The 19581-nt window shown below is 44.9% G+C and overlaps 1 protein-coding gene across 2 annotated transcripts in view; it reads left to right on the forward strand.

The window, feature by feature from the left end:
* The window catches only part of NUP205 (nucleoporin 205), a 920380-nt gene that overhangs the window by 485061 nt on the left and 415738 nt on the right, over positions 1-19581 (forward strand). For both annotated transcript variants that reach the window (XM_078671666.1, XM_078671676.1), the window contains exon 19: positions 16105-16225. In XM_078671666.1, coding sequence (XP_078527792.1) covers positions 16105-16225 — 121 coding nt within the window. The remainder of the gene's footprint in view (positions 1-16104; positions 16226-19581) is intronic.

Consider the following 19581-nt stretch of genomic DNA (forward strand, 5'->3'; position numbering starts at 1 on the left):
CTTAATACCTAACAAATTTTCTGGACAGGACTTCGTAAGCAATAGATCAGTAGTTCGGGACAATGGACCTACTTCTAGAGTAACTGGTTTGGAAATCTCGTTAACAATTGGTTTTCCTGAAAATCCAAGGGAAACATTTCTAGAGCCTGAGAGCGGAGCCCCTGGAACCTCGTCGTGACTAATGGTAGTCCTACTTGCCCCTGTATCAATCAGAAACTTTCTGTCTTTCCCTAGTACTTGACTGTGAACATAGGGACCTTCTTGATCTACAGGAATCTCGATGAGAGGCAAGCCTACCTCCCTCTCTACGCTGTTTCATGAATACGCTTGATACTCTGGATACTCGGATTGTGCATACTGGTACATCTGCTGTGTAACATGCTGTGTTGCAGCGATAGGCTGCGGTACTGGAACTGTCTGTTGTGCATTCTGTGGCTGAGAAGTCTGTGAAACTTGTTCTTGTCTAGGCGGACGTGGTCTTTCTTTAGTTTTACCAGTGGCTATGTTGTGTTTCAGAACTGCACACTCGTTTATAAAATGACCTGGCTGTTTACAATAATTGCATGTCCCTTTAACGGGAGCTGCAGGATGACTGGCTTGATTCGGACCCCTCTTCTGACTGTCTTGAGGAACAGATTGTGCAACTAGTACTTTCATTTTCATGTCTTTCATACGTCTTCTCTCGTGTTCTTGCTCTTCTCTGATTCTATTCTGGTGATACTGGAGCATCTGTAACATCTGGGACGGGGTACTAGCTTGCCATGTACTTTCGACTTTCAAAACTCGATTCTTAACTTGTGGACTTGAATTCTCGACTAGTTTAGTAACAAAAAGATGAGGGTATGACTCACTACTCGTCTTCAAACCACTGTTTATTATAAAACATTTCTCAAATCTGGAATAAAAATCACTAGTGTCTTCGTCTTGTTTCTGTTTACAGGCTGAGATTGCATCCCAGTCTTCCTTTTTAGTGGCTAATAATCTAGGCAAAACTTGTATTAATAATTCTGGTAATTCTTTACATTTGTCTCCAAGACCGGTACCTGGTACTCGTATCTTATCTTCAGCTTCTAGAGCTGTCCAATCGATCTTTTTCTCTCCCACCTCCCAATCCTTTTCCTTGAGTTTTTCATATATGCCTGCAGGCAACAGGACTTTTAGCATTTTAATAATATCTGGATACGTGTATTCTCCCATACGGAGCATGTCTTTTAATTCTCGGTGGAACCCTGCTGGATCTTTGTCGTGACAGGGAACTAATTTCTTCATCTCTAAGAGTTCCATCTTTGTAACTGGGGTGTAAACAAATACTCGTTGCATTTCACCATCTGGTGTCCTAACTGGGTGTACTTCTCGTAACGGATGCTGCCTGTCTATGTAAAACGGTTTACTTTCTGGAGGTGAGACATGAACAAAATGCTGGTTCAAAAACGTTCTGTATTTGTGGCGCTGTTCTAGAATGACACTAATTAAATCGGTACCTAAACCTTTCCATCTATACTGGAGTAGCTCGTTCAGGATATCATGTAACGGACCTGGATCAGAATGTTGACCCTCATACAATGTAATGAGGTACTGGATCATATACATACCCACCAGTCGCTGCTCGGCTGGGGGTAATTTCAGAAACATTTGTGCCACTATTTCGTCTGGAAAAGTGGTAGAATCAGTAATACATCGGACTGCTGATCGGGCTAGTTCTTGTTCATGCATAGTACTTAATTCACTATAACCGATTCGTGATTTCAGAATTTGATCGGTAGCTTGAAATACTTGTTCTAGAGAACCTTGTTCCGGTGCTGGAAGATGAAAGACTTTCTTGTGTTCTAGGCGTAAATGTCGGTCTGGAATTCTAGATTTACCCACATACGCTATTCTGGCGGGATTCTCGTCGTCTACCTCTTCAGTAGAAGAGTCATTTTCTTTCTCGCTTACTTGTGCTTCTTTGCGTTGTTCGTGTAACCTTATTATTTCTTTACGTATTTTCTTGTACATACTCTCTATACTATTGAGTGTCTTGTGCTTACCCTCGGCTATATTATCACTCCACTTTGTCAGAATTCTCATTTCGGTCGGATCTTTAGTCGGGGAATCTTGTTCCCTAATTAAACAATTGATCAGAAACTTTAATAACAAACTGGATCTCAGCTTTTCTGAGAGACATGACTTCAGCAATACTTTCTGGATCTTGTCCTGTACGAATGAAACGATACATTCTGTCTAGATCTTCTTTCATATTCGGTAGGGTGACCAAATACTCGGACACCTGCCTTATACGTACGGAATATATAACCATACTATCCTCGCCTGGGACTGGATCATAACAGCATTCAGTAAGAAGTCGCCTGATTTCTGCAATGGACTTATATTTGGGCGTACGCTGTAATGCACGTTCATGTAACTCGACTGCTCCTAAACGTCTACTTGGCGGCGGGGTACCAGGAGGACCTCCTCCCGCGGCCCCTAAACTGGAATCGTCGACTGATACTCTTCGAGCTGGCAGAGTGACTGAAGTAGCGGGAATTTGTACTACGGGCTGGACCGGGGGTACCGTAACAGGTACTGCAACAGGTGCCCCGGTGGCTGGAGGATCATGAATTACATTATTTACAGGAGCTGGCAGAACAGGATTTACATATTCTGGGACTGTGTCGTCCAAATAGGACGAGAGAAAAATATCAGCTGCGGTCGGTTTGTGACGTAACTTGGTCGGAACTAAGGGTGGCGGAAAATTACATGGTGCTTCCGGGGTTGCTTTTGGCAAGCCCTCGGCAAGAAGAGGATACATACCCTTAATGAGGGCATTCCTCTGTCTGTCTGACTGTTCGGTTTTAACTCGTTCACCTATTTCGATTAATTCCCTTTCTTGGGCTCTTTCTAAGGATTCTCTACTTAATTCTGACTTTCTGATTTCTTTTTCGGTTCTTTTATGAGATTCTTTGCGCCATAACTCGATGGCATCTTTCTGTGACTGTCTGGCTTTCTTTTTCCATAATACTTCTTCTACTCGCATGATGCACTCGGCATCCCATGTACCCGATACGGGCCATCTGTACTTTTCTTCTAACTGTTTGGTGTACTCCACCCATAAATCTAGATATAATATGGCACTTATGCCATGCTTCTGATACATAAAATGACCTGGACTGTCCCTAGGCGGGACAGGAACTGCTTCTTCTAACAGACCTTTTCTAGTTTTTAACTGACGTAGTTTTGAGAGCAGCGGCATGACTGAACTGTAGTCTAGACACAATACAATACACAATGAACACGATAATTACACCACTTTCATACCACGACATTGAAATACATAAATGACATTTAAATTAACAGTTTTGACAAAATACTACCTGGAATACTGAAAACAGAATACATGAATTTCTCGAGAACAGAACGGACTAGAACAGAAACTAGATGCACTGCTAAAACAGTACGAAACTTACCGGTCTCATAAAGAGACACGTCAGGACCCGCATCCACCTAAGTGGACACTTCGTGTTGGATCTGCGTACCCAAACCCACGGACCAGAGACAATGCAATTGACCCTGTCTAGATACTACCCCAGCAATGGTACTCACCGGGCAGCAAGAACGGAAGGCCTCGGACTGGACTGGACTGCTTCGACGCCGGACGGACGAACTTCGGACTTCTGTTACGGGTGGGCCTCCGGATACCTCGGACCTTGGACTCTCGGCTTGGGCTCTGGTCGGGACTCGCCGCGTTCCTCCACCGCCTCGTCTGGATGCTGGACCGCAACCTCCGTCTCCTCCGTGGGCCTGAGGGATACTTGAAGCAGAAATATCTGCACGTGCACGGTATGGTTCCGTCACGGCTGCAGAGGATCAGGGGGCTTGCGTGGCTTCTCCGGCGCGTGGGGAAAGGGCAAGTTCCTATTCGGGCGCCATTATGTGGTAAATAAATAAATAATACCTCTATTTTTGACTAGATATAACAATAACAGATAGCTCAATAAATAAGAGTCAAGATTCGAGGTAGTAGGAGTTTGCAGGTTTAATACAGCATAAAGGACAGGAACAGGACAACCTGCACGGGCAAGATCTGGGATGGCTAGCCAACAGGGGGGCCCCGACAGCTGTCGGGCAGGAGCTGGAATGAGCGCGCTGGCTTTTAATAACAATACACAAGTATATATACTAAAACAATTGCATTACAGTACATACAGTAGGTGTGACAGTGGGTGGAGTTAGCAACAGTCGCGAAAGATAAGGATGAAAGTGGGTGTAACAAGAGGCGTGAACAGGGCGTATACATAGACATGTGATGTAAACGTAACGGAATATGTCACAAATGGGGCGGAAACATGGAGGGGGCTACCTAAGGAGCCGGGACCTCTAACCTAGTGAGAAGCTGGGGGCTATGACTTCTGAGCTAGAAGGAGAGACGAAAGTCTGGAGAGTCAGAGCGACATGTACCTAAACACTATCTAGTATCTGATGTTTAGAGAACATGTTGATAGAATCCAAAAGTTATCAGGGCAAAGGCTAACAGACACTAAGACTGGTGCATGCATTATTCTACATGTAGTGTGTGTTGAGGAATATTAAATGACCATAAATACAGTATTTCTCTTACATGGAGACGTAAAGGCTAGACCATGACGGAAACTATTGATGCGATTCAGTAGCTTAGGAATGCAGAGAAGGAGAGCTGGACTGATAACTAGAATCATAACATACTCTTGGCAGACTGACAGGCAGAGCCAGGCCGAGCCGGGCACTGTGAGGCAGGAAGTAAGTGAAGGGTCAGGGATACAGGTGGGGGCTGTGTCGCTCCTCAGCGAGGGTTCAGGAGACAGGAGCTGAATCTGAGTCCGGGCCCTTTTGAGGCCTAGAAACAGGGACTTTACAATGAAATAACGTGCACACTGAGAAACGTGGCAACGTAGCTTTACATAGGCCTAATACTCGTAGCTTTCACGAGAACTGGAAACTGGCATACTAGAGATGGACACAACTGTAATTGCGTCTTTAATCGATCATGGGGAATACATATGCATATTAATCATGCACATACAACATAAGATGGGGGACACGTAGGGACACAGAACATGGCAAAATTTACTTTTCCACAGGACAGGTGTGTATGTGTGAGGTCCCCAAGGTACTTATATGAAGAGTCTAGTCTTAAGCTTCTTGCAGAACTCAAGAAGTGAGGAGGAGGCTCTAATGTGTTGATGGAGGTCATTCTAAGCCTTGGGTGCGATGCAGGAGAATGAGGGACATCTATTTTTGCTTTTGCAGGGGTGCGGAATATGTGAGTGGCAGCACGTCGGTATTTTGGTGAAAGTGTTTGTAGCTTTTTGGGTATTCTCCTCCTGTTTTATGTAGGGTTTTGTATGTGTGCATGAGAAATTTGAACGGACTGCTTGAGAACGGGGAGCAAGCAAAGCTTGAGGTGTGGGGTGGGTGTGGCATGGAAGATAGAGTACGAATCTTGCAGCGGTGTTCTGGATTGTCTGGAGTCTCTGTAGGAGTTGTTTGGAGATTCTGGTGTAGGAGTTTGGAGATTCTGAATGAATCAAGCTATCAGCCAACCGCTCTTCTGACGTCTGGAATGGAACCGCCGATCGACGTCTCCTAATCCGGATTCCGTAGCAACCACAGCCCTGAGACTGCCCTCATTGCAGCTACCATCGACATCCAAACCCTACTTGACTGAGGAGAGACTGCTGCTCTAATCCTCCTAAACTCTCAGCAGCCTTTGGTATGGTCTCCCAACACACACTCTTCAAAAGGCTACACAATATAAGCATCGAAGGAACCACTCTCCGATGGATCACCTCTTTCTCCTCCAGGGGATCCTCAACAATAGTCATAAGTATTGAATAGACCTGCAAAAAAAATGACCTATAGGAAGCCTTACACAAAACCTTTATTTCAAAGGAAAGGGAATATGAGGCATTGTTAACCAGTAGGCTGCATTCAAAGAGTAAGCATAAAACTGGCACTGTGCATTTTACAACCTCACAGCATCACCTGTATCCCATCGTTCCCCACAGGTGACCGTTATGTCAGTTCATTTTTCTTCTCCTTCAGCTGGGATCTTGGAGCACTGAGCTCTCCTTTTTTGAAGATCTTTTCAAAACGGTGTCTAACCATTTATGCTTGATAGTTGCCAGTATCTGCAATACTAACAGCCTTTTCCTGCCAATAATATTTTTTGTCACAAATGCTTTCTCTCTCTGTGAAGTGCCCTTTGTGTGGGAAGAAGGCGCCCCAGACTGACCCTCTTGCAGTCTGCACTGTCTTCCTGCTGTATTCCCACCAGCCTGACTCCTGCTTCACTGCCAGAAGCTATCTGATAGAGACATCTGACTGCAGATTCCTTCCCTTTGAATTTCCCAGGCGTCAGACTGGATCCGTAACATTTTTCTTCGAGCAATTTCCCTGCGCGCCGATTGGTGGCGCTGGTGCGCTCCTCGGGACGTCACCGGTGTAGTCTGCGCTGTTGTGACGTCTACATCACCTGTATAGGTACCACCTTGGTGCGCTGACGTCAGTTCTTTTCTTTCCGAGTCAGCCAGCGCAGATCCGTGAAGAGTGTCCTCTGCCTCTTTTTGACATGCTTTTATCAATGTTTTGTCAACCCCTATTTGGTGTGCAGGTTTTTTCATCATGTCCAAGAAGACTTGTCGTATTAAACCGTGTATAGGAAGCTGGCTCTGTATATATTACAACAAAGAAAGGCATAGCGTGCACAAAATCCATTTAATCCCCAGAGGCTTTACACAGGCTAAATAAGATAATACCTTACTCTCTTTTGTGGTTGAGCAGTTTGGCTTATCTTAGGGCTGTGTAAAACATTTGTTGTATACACTCTTGTACACACACTTTTGGAAGCAATAGCATCTCCTTTGTCTGTAAGTACCAGTTTAAAATAGCAGTACTTTTCAGGTACACTAGGAATGTGTTTGCAAAAAGCAGTAAGAATACATTACAGTGATACTGAAAATATGTTGTGGTGTCAATCAACATTAGCAGTAACTTAGCAATGTAAAAGGGACACTCATTGTGAATATCAAGAAATGCAATGCAATCCTACGTAAGGAAAACAATTATGCACATTTACATATAAGTACTCAACTTACACATCCAGTCTTTGGCGTTTTAGCTCAACACTTGGCAATGGTAAGATCAAGGTAGGCACTGCACCACCAGTGGTACTGGGGCGGCTGGGTACAGATGTCACTGGGCCCAATGTTAGTCAATAGAGACTGGGAGCACCCATAGAGGTTCTGGTTGCAGGTAGGTACCCGCGGTTTGTGTACAGACCCCAGGGGTTTAGACAAGCATGGGGACCACAAGGCAGCACAAACAATACACCACCAGCGGCACAGGGGTGGCCTGGTACAGGGTGCAAATCAGCATTGGGCGCCCAATGCAAGTGAATGGGAAATCTTGGTCGCACAAAGAGGCTGCAGGGTCAGGCTAGAAGGCTGAGAGAAGGTGACCAATGGCTGGGTTGGTAAGTAGAGGTGTCGGTGGAAGCCTGGGCACCGTCGGCTGGGCTCCCCAAAGTCAGGGGCTGAGGATGCAGGGGGTGCCTATGAACGTCAGTACTTCTTTACCAGAGACTTAGAGATGAGGCTGCTGGCATCTATGTGGAGACTAGAAGAGGTCACCCACCAATGGTTTTCAGGTGAGAATTGCTATTGGAGACTTCACTGGACAGGTGAACGACTCATCTGGTGCAAAGTGGGCAGGTTTCACGGTATCAGCTGGATCCGGAGTCCTTGGAGGGGGTTTCTTGTGGTCAGAGCCACTGGCCCTGGGAAATATGGTCTTGTTGAAGTGCAGGCAATCTTACTTGGGTTTCTGGAAGTTGTTGGCTGTAGGACAACCGAAACAACACAGAGGGTCCCTGAGGTCTCAATGGGGAGGATGAGAGCAGGGAAATAGACACATTCACAATACAAAATCTTCCTCCACTACCTATAGCATGCTTGGTGATACATCCATAATCTACATACAGTTGTCCCGCAGACTTAAAAAATCAAGGCATATTATGTATTCATATTTTATTGTTTATCAAAACAGTTGAAAAAATCTCAGATAGAATTTAAAATGGTTGTTTGTATTCCTCAGACATTTATTTCTTTCAAACAACAAGCAAAACGCCCATGGTTAAATCGACAAGGTATAATAAGGAACACTACATATAATACAAAAAAACAATACTCAGAGCATCTAACATAAAGCACAAAACAACATAATACAATGATACAGTACAATAACAATGCAAAAAAGACTTCACAAAATTAGCAAAACTAACAAAAACGCCGACGCGCATTTCGGAACACAAAGACAAATATACGGTTCCTTCCTCAGTGCGAAAATATACTTTCAAAATTGAAGGGCCATCAATGAACAGGAGAGCCACCACCGGATATGTGGTGTAAGGGCTCACAACAAGGTAAATTTTAAAGTCTCTGGGAATTAAGACCCGAATCAGTCTTCTTGTTAATGGTATCAGCCGATATCCGTGTACTCAGGGATTAACAATGATCAATGGTTGAAGTATGTCAGATGCAGAAAGGGATAGTCCCACAGTGGGGAGCCAATCATCCAGTCTGACCACAGAGTTGCGGAACATCCGTGAAACGGCAACAGAGGTGGTAAAAACATTTGATATGAAGCAATTCCCAATTCGCGATGTAAACAAGGAGGAGAATCACCAGGTTTGTCATACACAGGACCTAAAGATTAGGTATCATTCTCCCGGGGATAGTGTTTCTTGATTGTCTGGATTGAAACGTCCAAAGCGTGAGGTGCCGTGCGGGTCCCCAGTTGGGTGACTACACCCTTTGTATGTCCCCTTCCTTTGGGAAAGGGGTATCCCCTAACCCTATTGGCTAAAATTCTTCCATCTAACATGGAGGATTTTCTAAGGAGAGCGTCACTTCAGCATGGGACACCTTAGGGATGGTCCTGGCTAAGAGGGGACACACCTCTCATGCTTTTTAATATTCCCACTGACCTTGCTGCTAAATGGGGGCTTGGTCTGGGGCAGGCATCTCCACAAGCTGGTGAGGCTCTGGCTAGCATAACAAATGTCCGGAAGCCTTTGAGGCTTGCCGCCCTTGAATGCTGGTCCTGCTTTTGGGGGGGGGGGGACGGGGAAGGGGGGGAGTGTGAAGCACCTCTGCGCAGCGCATGCTTTGTTTCTGACACACAAGAGCACAAGGCTCCCACCTCAGGGGAGTCTGAAACATGTTTAAAAGTGGCAGGCTGGTGCAGACCAGTCAGCTGCACAACACAGATTTGGTCGTTTTTCTAAGATGCACTCTTAGTGCATTTTACAATAAATCCCACACTGGCATCAGTGTGGGTTTATTATGCTGAGACGTTTGATACCAAACTTCCTAGCATTCAGTAAAGCCATCATGGAGCTGTGGAGTTTGTGATCACGAACTCCCCTGCCTATGTTCTCAATATGGCTTCACAACATTTACAATGTCTAAGAATGGGCTTAGACACTATAAGGAGCATATTGGCATGCAGCTATGCCCTCATCTGTGGTATAGTGCAGCCTGCCTTAGGGCTGTGAAGGCTGTTAGAGGGATGACCTACCTATACCACACTTAGTGGTTTGTAGATATGGCACAGAAATATGTGCTATGCGGACTCTTCAGTTTTAGCTCCACCAAAACACACAGTCTGCAGTGGCAGTGGGAATGTGTTTGGTGAGGGGTCTCTCAGGGTGTTAAAATACACTGTGCACCCATTAGAGACCCTCTCTGGTCACAAGGCCCTTGGTACCAGTGGTTACTTTTACAAGGGACTTGCTTGTGGGCCAGATGTGTACCAATTGTGGAAACAAAGGTGTAGTTTTTGGACAGAACACAGGCACTGGGAACCTGATTAGCAGGGACCCAGGGCACATTCAGCCAAAGTGCATCAGAAATCAGGCAAAAAGTGTGTGTGGGAGGTAGCCATACAAGAAAGGGCACTTTCCTACACCGTGCAGTGCCTGTCACCATGCTTTGTAGGTGAAGGGCCCACACCTGGTTTGCCTCGGATTCCTGGAGGGCGACCATGACTCAGTCATGCTTCGATTGCCGAGCCATCACTTAGAAAGCTTTTAGGGAGCCATCCCTAAAACTGCTTGCGGCCCGGCGCTTGACGCTGCGTCATTCTCCTTGAAGGTCTCGTTCATTATCCTGGTTGATAGGAAGGTCCAGGCACTGCTCCGGGAGTCCTATGTCCTCCCACTCAAAGTCCTCGATTCGCTCCGGTAAGAAGCACAAAAAAAACAATAAGTCGAAGTGTGCTTTGACTTTCCCTCATCCGAAACGACGTAGGAGTCACGGCACTCTATGCCTCATTCTTCTGAACCTGCGGTTGCGTCGGCTCCACACTTCCTTGCAGTCCCAGGTGCTGGAGCGACCCCCACCCAGCTCAAAGAATTTTATGATGCTATGTGCCTCATATTTTGGTGGCCTCACCCTACTGGTGCGCCTTCTGGCTCCAGATGCTCAGAGAGGGCTTCGGCAGGTCAGCACCGATGAAACTTCCCCACCCCCCTGGATCCAGACCGACACTAGTTGTTCCCCTGCGACCTTCCCAGATACAGACTCCTGATGCTGCCGCTAGGAATGGAGGAGGATTAAGAGGGGTCACTGGACCCTTTGCAAGACCAGCCTGGTATGAGGGATTGGGTGAGGCCCACAGACTGGACACCTCTCCAGATTCTGGCCTGCTTTCACACCCGTGGCAACTGCAATGGAGGAGGGAGCGTCAAATGCTATAGTGGTGTGAAGGGCACCTATGGTCATAGACCTTCTGCTCCCTGCCGTGGCAGTCAAGACAAATATCTTGACAGAGGTCCTGCAGCCCAGTGTCCTCTGAACCCTTGCTGCCCTTCATTGAGGCCATAACTTATGTCCTACTAGGAAACTGTTCCAAGCCCAGAACAGGGGCTACTGTAAATAGGACGTTGCCCACCACCATTGCCCTGCTCCGGGTGACACAAATTTCCTCACCATCCACTGTACACCATAAACAAAAATAACTGTGTGGGAATTCAACCTGTCATAGATAAGTGACCAACACTTATCTATGACAGGTTGAATTCCCTCCTCTCATAGTATTCAGTTATGACCTATGGGGGCCCCAATAAAATTTGCTCGCCTAACTTAGAGTTAATTTTATCTCGGACCCTTTTTTTCCTCCCCGCCTCCATCGCTGGTTTTAAGAAACCTCTTGTAAACACACTGAAAACATCCCTGAGCTCCTCCCTCTCAGAGAGCGGGTTGTAGCCTGCATTGCAGCTAGGTTTGCGATGTGAGGAGGTTTCCCTATGATGAAGCATGCCACCCACGGGTGGGTAGCGGAACCGTCCTGTAAATTGGAGATCCCAGATCCTTGCATATCTTATCTCTCCACGTAGACCCAGGTGGCCTTACTGTGTTTTGTGACATTGTTATTCGGGGAGTTGGCCCCTGCAGGTCTTTAAACCTCTCCAGGCTCCAGTTTGTGTGTTATTTGTGGCGGTACCATTTCACCTGGAACCACCCAGTCAGACACTAATTGCGGACGCCTCCCTCCAGGTATGGGGAGCTCACTTGGGTTCCCTTCAGACTCGGGGTGTGTGGTTGGACAGAGAACAAATGTCCCACATCAGCATGCTTGAACTGAGAGCAGTCAACCTGTCTTCAAAGTTTTTCTTTCCAGCACTCACAACCAACTGCATCCTTGTCCAAACCGACAGCATGACAATCATGCATTCATTACCTGAACAAGCACCTGACGAACTTGCCCTCTGTCCTCTCTCCCAAGAGTCCCAGACCATCTGTAAATGGCTGCTAACATGGAATCTCATGATAACTGCCATCCATCTGCCGGGAACTCAAAACATGCATATGGCCATGTCTGAACAGGGGTGGCAGAGTGGGCTAAAGAACGGTGATGGATTAAACCCAGATCTGTTGACTGGGTGTGAGTGTTTGATTGGTTCAGATTCTTCGTCCATCACCACCCCCTTTTGTACCACTTTGTTCGCCATAAGTTGGCAGGGTATGCTCAGACGTGAGTCCCTTGCTCATTTTGCCACTGGATTCAAGCAAGCCGGGCTGAAGACGGCTGAAATGCCAGAAACCGGTCCTCGGAAGCTTGTTTCCGTTCCAGGGAAGGCACGGCTTGGCAGTTCGGGTTGGACTGTTCCCATGAGGCACAGGGTCAGACTGATTTGCATATGGCCATGTCTGAACTGGGGTGGCAGAGTAGGCTAAAGAACGGTGATGGATTAAACCCAGATCTGTTGACTGGGTGTGAGTGTTTGATTGGTTCAGATGCTCCGTCCATCACCACCCCCTTTTGTACTACTGGGAACTCAAAACAGGCAGGCAGACTATCTCAGACTCAAATTCCTAGACAGTCATGACTGGGATCTCGGCAACAAAGTCTTGCAAGAAATCTTTCTGGAGTGGGAATATACTCACATAGACTTGTTCGCAGACAACAGAAAATGCCACTACTAGGCGTCCAGACACTCCCAACCAGGGTCGCTGGGAAATGCCCTTTTGATAGGTTGGCCAGAGAAATTTCTCTAGGCATTTCTGCCAACTCCTCTAATTCCAACAGTGTTTCTCAAGTTATGCTGGTCACACATCAGGATGATAGTCCATAGCCCCAGAGTTGCCTCACCAGTTACGGTTTACAGGCCCTCTTCATTTTTCGGAGTGGCCCCACAAGAGGCTTCCCTCCAGACGGGATATACTGTTAAAGTTTGGAGGACCGATACCACAACACAATCTCTCATCCCTGAACTGGACAGCATGGCTCCTGAATTCCTCCAATATGAACATTTAGGGCTTCCCAAAGAGTGTATGGACATTCTAAAGGAGACCCTCCACTAGACCCTCCACTAGACATTCCTATACCTTTAAATAGAAGAGGTTTTATATGGTGTACACACAATGATCACAACCTAAGTTGTACTAATCCCATATCTCCTTCAATTGGCTAAATCAGGGCTACAATTCTCTTCCATCAGAGTACAACCAGCTGTGAAATGTGAAAAAGTATTTTATTGTTTGATTATTTAAAATCATTACAATATACTAGCAATGTAAAAGAATTATCTAAAAGCAAATAAATTAAATTCCCTGCTTGTTACTACGAAAAAATGGAGCATAAAATGGAGTACAACCAGCTGCCATTACAGCTTACAAGAACTCTCCCTCACAAGTATCTTTTTTCAGTCTCCCAGTGGTAAACAGCTTTCTCGAAAGGCTTAAAAAGGTGTTTTCCGTCAGTCATGAACCCCTCTCCTCCATGGGAATTCAACATTGTCCTTTCCAAATTGGTGGGCCCTCCATTTGAGTTAATACATAAAGCTTCTTTGTAACATTTCACCCGGCAAGCTGCTTTTTTTGGTAGCTATCATTTCCGCCCGTAGGGTAAGTGAAATTCCACCAGTGTGTTCAGAGATACCACATACTGTCTTTCACTCCAATAGAGTGGTTATGAGAACTCATCCCAGTGTTCTCCCATAGGTAGTCTGAGTTTCACACCAATCCGACAATCTCTCTACCTACTTTCTTTCCTAATTGGATCACCTGTTTGTTTACTATAGTCCAGTGCGAACAGGCGTTTGCCTCATCTGAACAGTCGATTTCAAGATGATTGTTTCATGTATAACACTTTCTTACTAGCCACCTAAAAAGTAGTTACCCTCTAGAGCACACTCTACGAGGGAAAAGCTGCTACTTCAGCCCTGTTGAGAAATGTCTGAAATCTGTAAAGCTGCCACCAAGAAATCAGCCCATACCTTTACTAGGCATTACAGACTGGATTCAAATGTTAAGGCAGACACTCAAGTAATACAGGCTTCGTTGAATAATCTGGTTAAATGTTGGAGCTGTCGTCTGCTTTTAAGTCTGCTTATTGTGGGATGGGCTTGCTAATCTAGTCAGTTGATGCGGATACCCTGGAAGAGAAGCATAAATTGCTTACCTGTAATCCTAGTTCTTTTCCAGGAGAATCCTCATCAAAGTCATAAGCAACCCACCCACCTCCCCGGACTTAAGCCATTACAGCTGTCAACAACTTCTGTATCCAGAATGCCTTAGTTTTCCGTAAAAATAACCTGACTTGTCACCTGTGCGGTCTGATGGGATACAGGGTCTACTGTGAGGTTCTTAAAGGAACAGTGCCAGTTATATGCCTATTCCCTTATCTTTTAAATAAAGGTTTGTGAAAGGCTTCCTATAGTAACATTTTCTTTCCTAACATGAATTGTATTGATTACTTAAGGTTTTGAAAGAAAAGCTCCTCCCTCTTTAACACTTATCACACCTCTGGCCAGCATCGCCAAAAACCACAGATTGATCATATTCTACACCGAGGAAACACAACTCATCCTTTACGAAGACACTACCAAGACCAACTTCCACAACTGCATGACAGACATCACCAACTGGATGAAGAACTGCCTGAAGCTCGACTTGGACAAGGCAGAGGTACTGATTTTCAGAAACAAAAGCTCCCAATGGGATGCATCCTAGTGGCCCTCAAAACTGTGACCTACTCCTACGCCACTGACCACGCTAGGAACCTAAGCATCATTCTGGACAACAAACTAACCTTGGTGACACCAGTCAACTGCATCTTCTCCTACTCCTTCTTGATTTTCTGCATGTTTCATAAGATATTCAAATGGCTATCCCAAAGCTCAAGGCAATATTACCCAGGGTATAATCTCCAGAAGACTGGATTGCAGCAGCGCTCTCTACGCAGGCATCGCAGCTCACCTCCTCCAACTACAGACAATGCAGAACGCTGCAGCCAGACTTGTCCTAGATCTCCCTAGAAAACCCACATCATCCCCTACCTCAGGTAACTCCACTCATCAACTAGACCTTGACCGCGCCTGAGTACCCTTATGGGTGACATGAAGCACTCCACCAATCTACTGATTGAGAGTGTTGCCGTAGTCCAGCCAGCTGCAGATTAGTGCTTGTGTGCGGTCCTTCTGTTGTTCAGAGGCAACCATTTGAAGATCTATCATAGCATGCATAGTATGTGGTAGCTGGAGGTGCACAGTGCGTTGACTTGAGCAGTCATTTTGCGCTTGTCTAGGATTGTCCAGGATTATTCCTACATTTCTTGCTTGGTGTGAGGATATGGGTGTTGGTCCTAGCTCTGACGGCCACCTGGTGGAGTCGCTTGGAGTGGTCTTGTTGCCAAAGACCAGTCCAGTACTTCTGTCATGTCGGAGTTGAGCTGTATGCAGTTTGGTGTGCATCCAGTCTGCTATCATAGTCATGCAGTAGGAGTAGTTGGTTCTGGTTCTGGTGGTGGTGGTTTTGTCTGTCAGGGAGAGGATGAGTTTTGTCTCATTGGCATAGGAGATGACAGTAATGTCTTGAATCGCATGATGCTGGCGAGCGGTGTCATGTAGATGTTGAAAAGGGTGGGGCTGATAAACTATCCCTGTGGGGGCTCCCCATATCAATCTCTTTGTTTGGATGTGAAGAGTGACAGTCTGACTCTTTGCGTTCTTCGCTTGAGGAATGAACAGATCCATTTGAGAACAGATCCTTGTATGGTAATCTCGAAGTCTTCCGATGAAGGTGTTATTGGAGCCCATGTCGAAGGCCACGGAGAGGTTGAGCTGCATGAGTGCTGCTGTTTCTCCTCTGTTCAGTATGTGTTGAGTGTCGTACGTGGCTGCGATGAGTTGTACATGATGTGATGGAGAGGGATAATCCTGGGCTCCAGCCGAATGGCGATTACCCAGGACATGGCAGCTGTCTGCAATGAGGAAAATTCTTCCAAAAGTAGTTTGTTCTCTGTGTCAGGATAAACACATACAGACGAGGTTCTTGGGACACGGTGTGTAACAACCATTGCTACAATTTGGCACTTCTCTTGAAAGTTGAATTTCTTGTTCAGGAATTTTTCACCCCATAAGTAAAGGATTTTCACTGAACGTGCAATTGCTAGTACAGTTTTATGAAGTAAAATTACACATGCTTGTATTTCAGCTGTTCGGTAAGTTGTGAAAATGTTTAAAAGGTTGTGTCCAATGTACAGAGCCTTATAGTATTGATTTTTTTTCCTTTCATTTCCTCGATTAAGGTATCTTTATCATGGGAGCAGTAATCCAGATTTGGCTTTTGAGAGCTCCAAGATTCTCTGCTGTATTTCTTGCAATGTTAATATCCAAATCAAGCTTGTGGGAGATTTTACAAGGGATCAGGTATAGTGGTTCATTTTAATCATTACATTTACTTCAACAGTTTTCTTGATGGTAAACATTGTGAAAGTGATTGTCACCAGGATTTCCTATTTGACACATTGTATTTAGTTATTTCTATAAACAATAACATCCAATTTGAAAGTTCAGCCCATTCACATGTGTGCTTGTTTTCTCTCAGCTAATCAATGGATCAGGTTTGATTCTTCATCTCTGAAAAGACTCAACCTCCCATAAAAATACATTTTTTTTATTTTTTCATCCTGTAGTGTTTGTGAATTAAATAACAGATTTCATAATTTGTGTATTGGTACAGTGTATACTTGTTCCTGTATTGTTTTGGGGTTCAAATTGTAAAAATTATTTATGTGGGGGCCCGGCTTCCAGTATTAAATAAGGTCAGCTGACAAAAGGCTGCATAATGTTAAATTACAGGATTCCTATTTGAGTTTTTGGCAACTTCTTCTTTGACTTGGCACAGCTATCAGTGTCATTAGGTTTTTTTTCTCAATACTTCATCCATGGCTAAAACAGCTGAATGTGGCTGCTCCCGCGTCAGTCTGGGGCTCAATCTAGAAAGCTTGCTCAGCTACCTTGCTGCTGGACATGTTTAAAGAATGGAGAACTTTCGTGTCTGTGTTAGGAGCTTGAGTGTACCTGATCCACCCAATGGCAGCCAAAGCTGAAGGGAGTAACCTGCACGGAAAACCCTCTTGATGAACTGAGACTGCCTAAAAACTGCACAGGTACCCTGGCCAGCTCCCGGGACAGTTCAGCAACAACTAGGCCAAGCTGCTATGCCATCACTTCTATGATCAATAAGGATGACCCTGTATCATCTGTGAATCTCGCAATAACAGTATTGTGCCCATTGTGGATGCCTTCTTATACTTCTGGTTTTATTTAGGATACTGTATTTACTTGCACCAGACTGGAACTGGAACTTTTCAAAATGATAGCTCCCATGTGCTGGAAAGTGGCGTTTCAAGATTTTGCAGCAACCACGATCCACCTCTGTTAGTAACTGTGCAGAGCTGTGTAACACCCTGTGCTGTTACGCAAGTTCTTTATTTTTTTGGGCCGTCAAAGCAAATAAGGTGCTCCTTCCAGAACTTTTTTAATTTTCTCTGATGTCCAAAACACTTTTTAAACAAAAAGACATTATGCTATGGAAATATCTCCCTCCTAAAAACAAAGACTTTAAGACTTGCTGAGCCTGCTGTAAGCACATGTTGGGCACAGATCCACATGAATTGGTCTTTTCTGTCTAGGGCCTGAAAAGACTCAGTCATTCAATATGTGATCCCGGATGCACCCGCAAGCTACCGGGAGCGGGAAGTGAAGCTATATGTCGCCCAATTAAAAAAGCGAGTGTTTGTTGGATGACATTAACTTTTGGTGAAGTGCCTAGGCTGACTCCGGGCTCCCCGAAGGATATGTCTGCCTAGAGACCAGCTAGCTCACAGTGCCTCCTTAAGCTCCCCTAACCTTACCAGAGAGTGAATGGTTTCTGTCAACCACTAATCATGGGAAACCTCACCCCTCCGGGATCGTGGAAACAGATCAGAACCTTTCACTCAGTCACTCGTGCTTACTAGAGCTCATATATTTATTGAACCAATGTTCTTATTCTTGTAAAGAATACATTTATTTTATTTATTTATTTATTTATGCGTTTTTATATAGCGCAGACTTTACCCGAAGGTGTCAGAGCGCTTCACAGTAGGAACAGAACTGATACATGAGAATATTACAAGTGAGCAAAATACAAAAGCAAACTTTACAATAAACGACACAAAAATGACAATTGTGAGCCAACAAAATACAAGCGGTAGCAAACGGTGCATTACAAAAGTGACAATCGTGGGCCAACAAAATACAAGAGGTAGCAAACGGTGCATTACAGGAGGAAAAAGTGACGTGTGCAGGTTACAAAAGCGTACAAAATAAACATAGAGGTAAAATACTATAATATATGGGGGACACTCAAGCACAAGAACAAACGTTACGAAGGCACTGGTGGCACTTCAGCAGGTATCGAAAACAAACAAATTTAAGAGGTAGAAAACAGTGTGTTACAAGAGAAAGTGACGGGTGCATGTTACACATGGGTCCCAAACACAGGTAGGATAGTACTGCAATAAATGGCAGACTCTCTAACCACAAGAACACACTGGGAGGACACTTCCAAAGTCATGCAAAGTACATGTGCTGCGATAATCAGTAGCCAGGAGCATATAAGTGATCACGAGTGCCAAGAGCGAAAATAATAGATACACTTCTACCATTGTGCTAAAACAGTGTATATATGTAGGTATATAAACAAGGCACTAGTCTAGCACACTCCTACTATGCGGAACCCTGCTTTAAGTGTACCTAGTGTGTGTGTGTTAAGCCAAGAATCCCCCTCCCCCAAGGGACGATCCAACCCCATTACCTGGCGGAAGAGAATGTAAGAGCCCCTCTTAGTCACGAACGGTGTCAGCTGAAGTGTCTCCTCTTCTAATCTATCGGAATGCTCATTACTTATAATAGAAAGCAGCCTTGCAATGTACATGTAGATTAGCAATGTTATGGATGTATAGATTGCTCTGGCACCCCGTGGATAAAGAAAGAACGACATTTGTACCTAGGTACATTTGTACCTAGTGCGTAAAGAGGCCTTGTGCATGATGTTCAAGGCATCGTGATAATGTTGTGAGAAACTAGATGTGTAAATAATGTAGTTTCAGAAAAACGAATCCAACATTGTCGTGCATGCAAATATGTGCAAAAGGTGACAGCAGAAATATTATTGTGAAAAAGAGGGCAATCTAAGAAATGAGCAGCTTCTCTTCATGGGCCTAGCCGAGGAACATAACTCGAGGGAGGCTGTGCTTCAAACAGCAAACCTGCTCCCAAGTCATGGTTCTGTTCCCGGTTGCCGTCTTCTGTGGAGTGTTGGATTAAATTGAGGGACAAGTCATTCCAGAAGTGCAAGACGTCCAACAGGTAATCATCCTTGTCTCACCACTCCCACTCTAGGGAGAATTTAAGCAGTTGGCACTTTAAAAAACACTAGACAGATGTACTGCGGCACTCAACACTAGAACTACAACATTGATTTTTTTAAACTGGATATTCTATTTATCGTTTAAATCGCAGGATGACAGTTTTTGGATTTGTACTAGGGTTCTCTCAAATTTAATAATCAGTGTGACATTTAGTCAATACATACTGTACATATATTCATAAAAGAAAAATATTTTTTCCAAAAACATTTCATGCTTATATAGTTTTTTTTTCAAAGTCCAGTTCTTGTTTCTGGAAAAAACAGAATAGCACGGTGAAATAGAGAGATGACAGCCGACACGTAATTA

The sequence above is a fragment of the Lissotriton helveticus genome, chromosome 1_1 (genome assembly GCF_964261635.1).
Source record: "Lissotriton helveticus chromosome 1_1, aLisHel1.1, whole genome shotgun sequence".
In the NCBI taxonomy this organism is placed as follows: domain Eukaryota; kingdom Metazoa; phylum Chordata; class Amphibia; order Caudata; family Salamandridae; genus Lissotriton; species Lissotriton helveticus.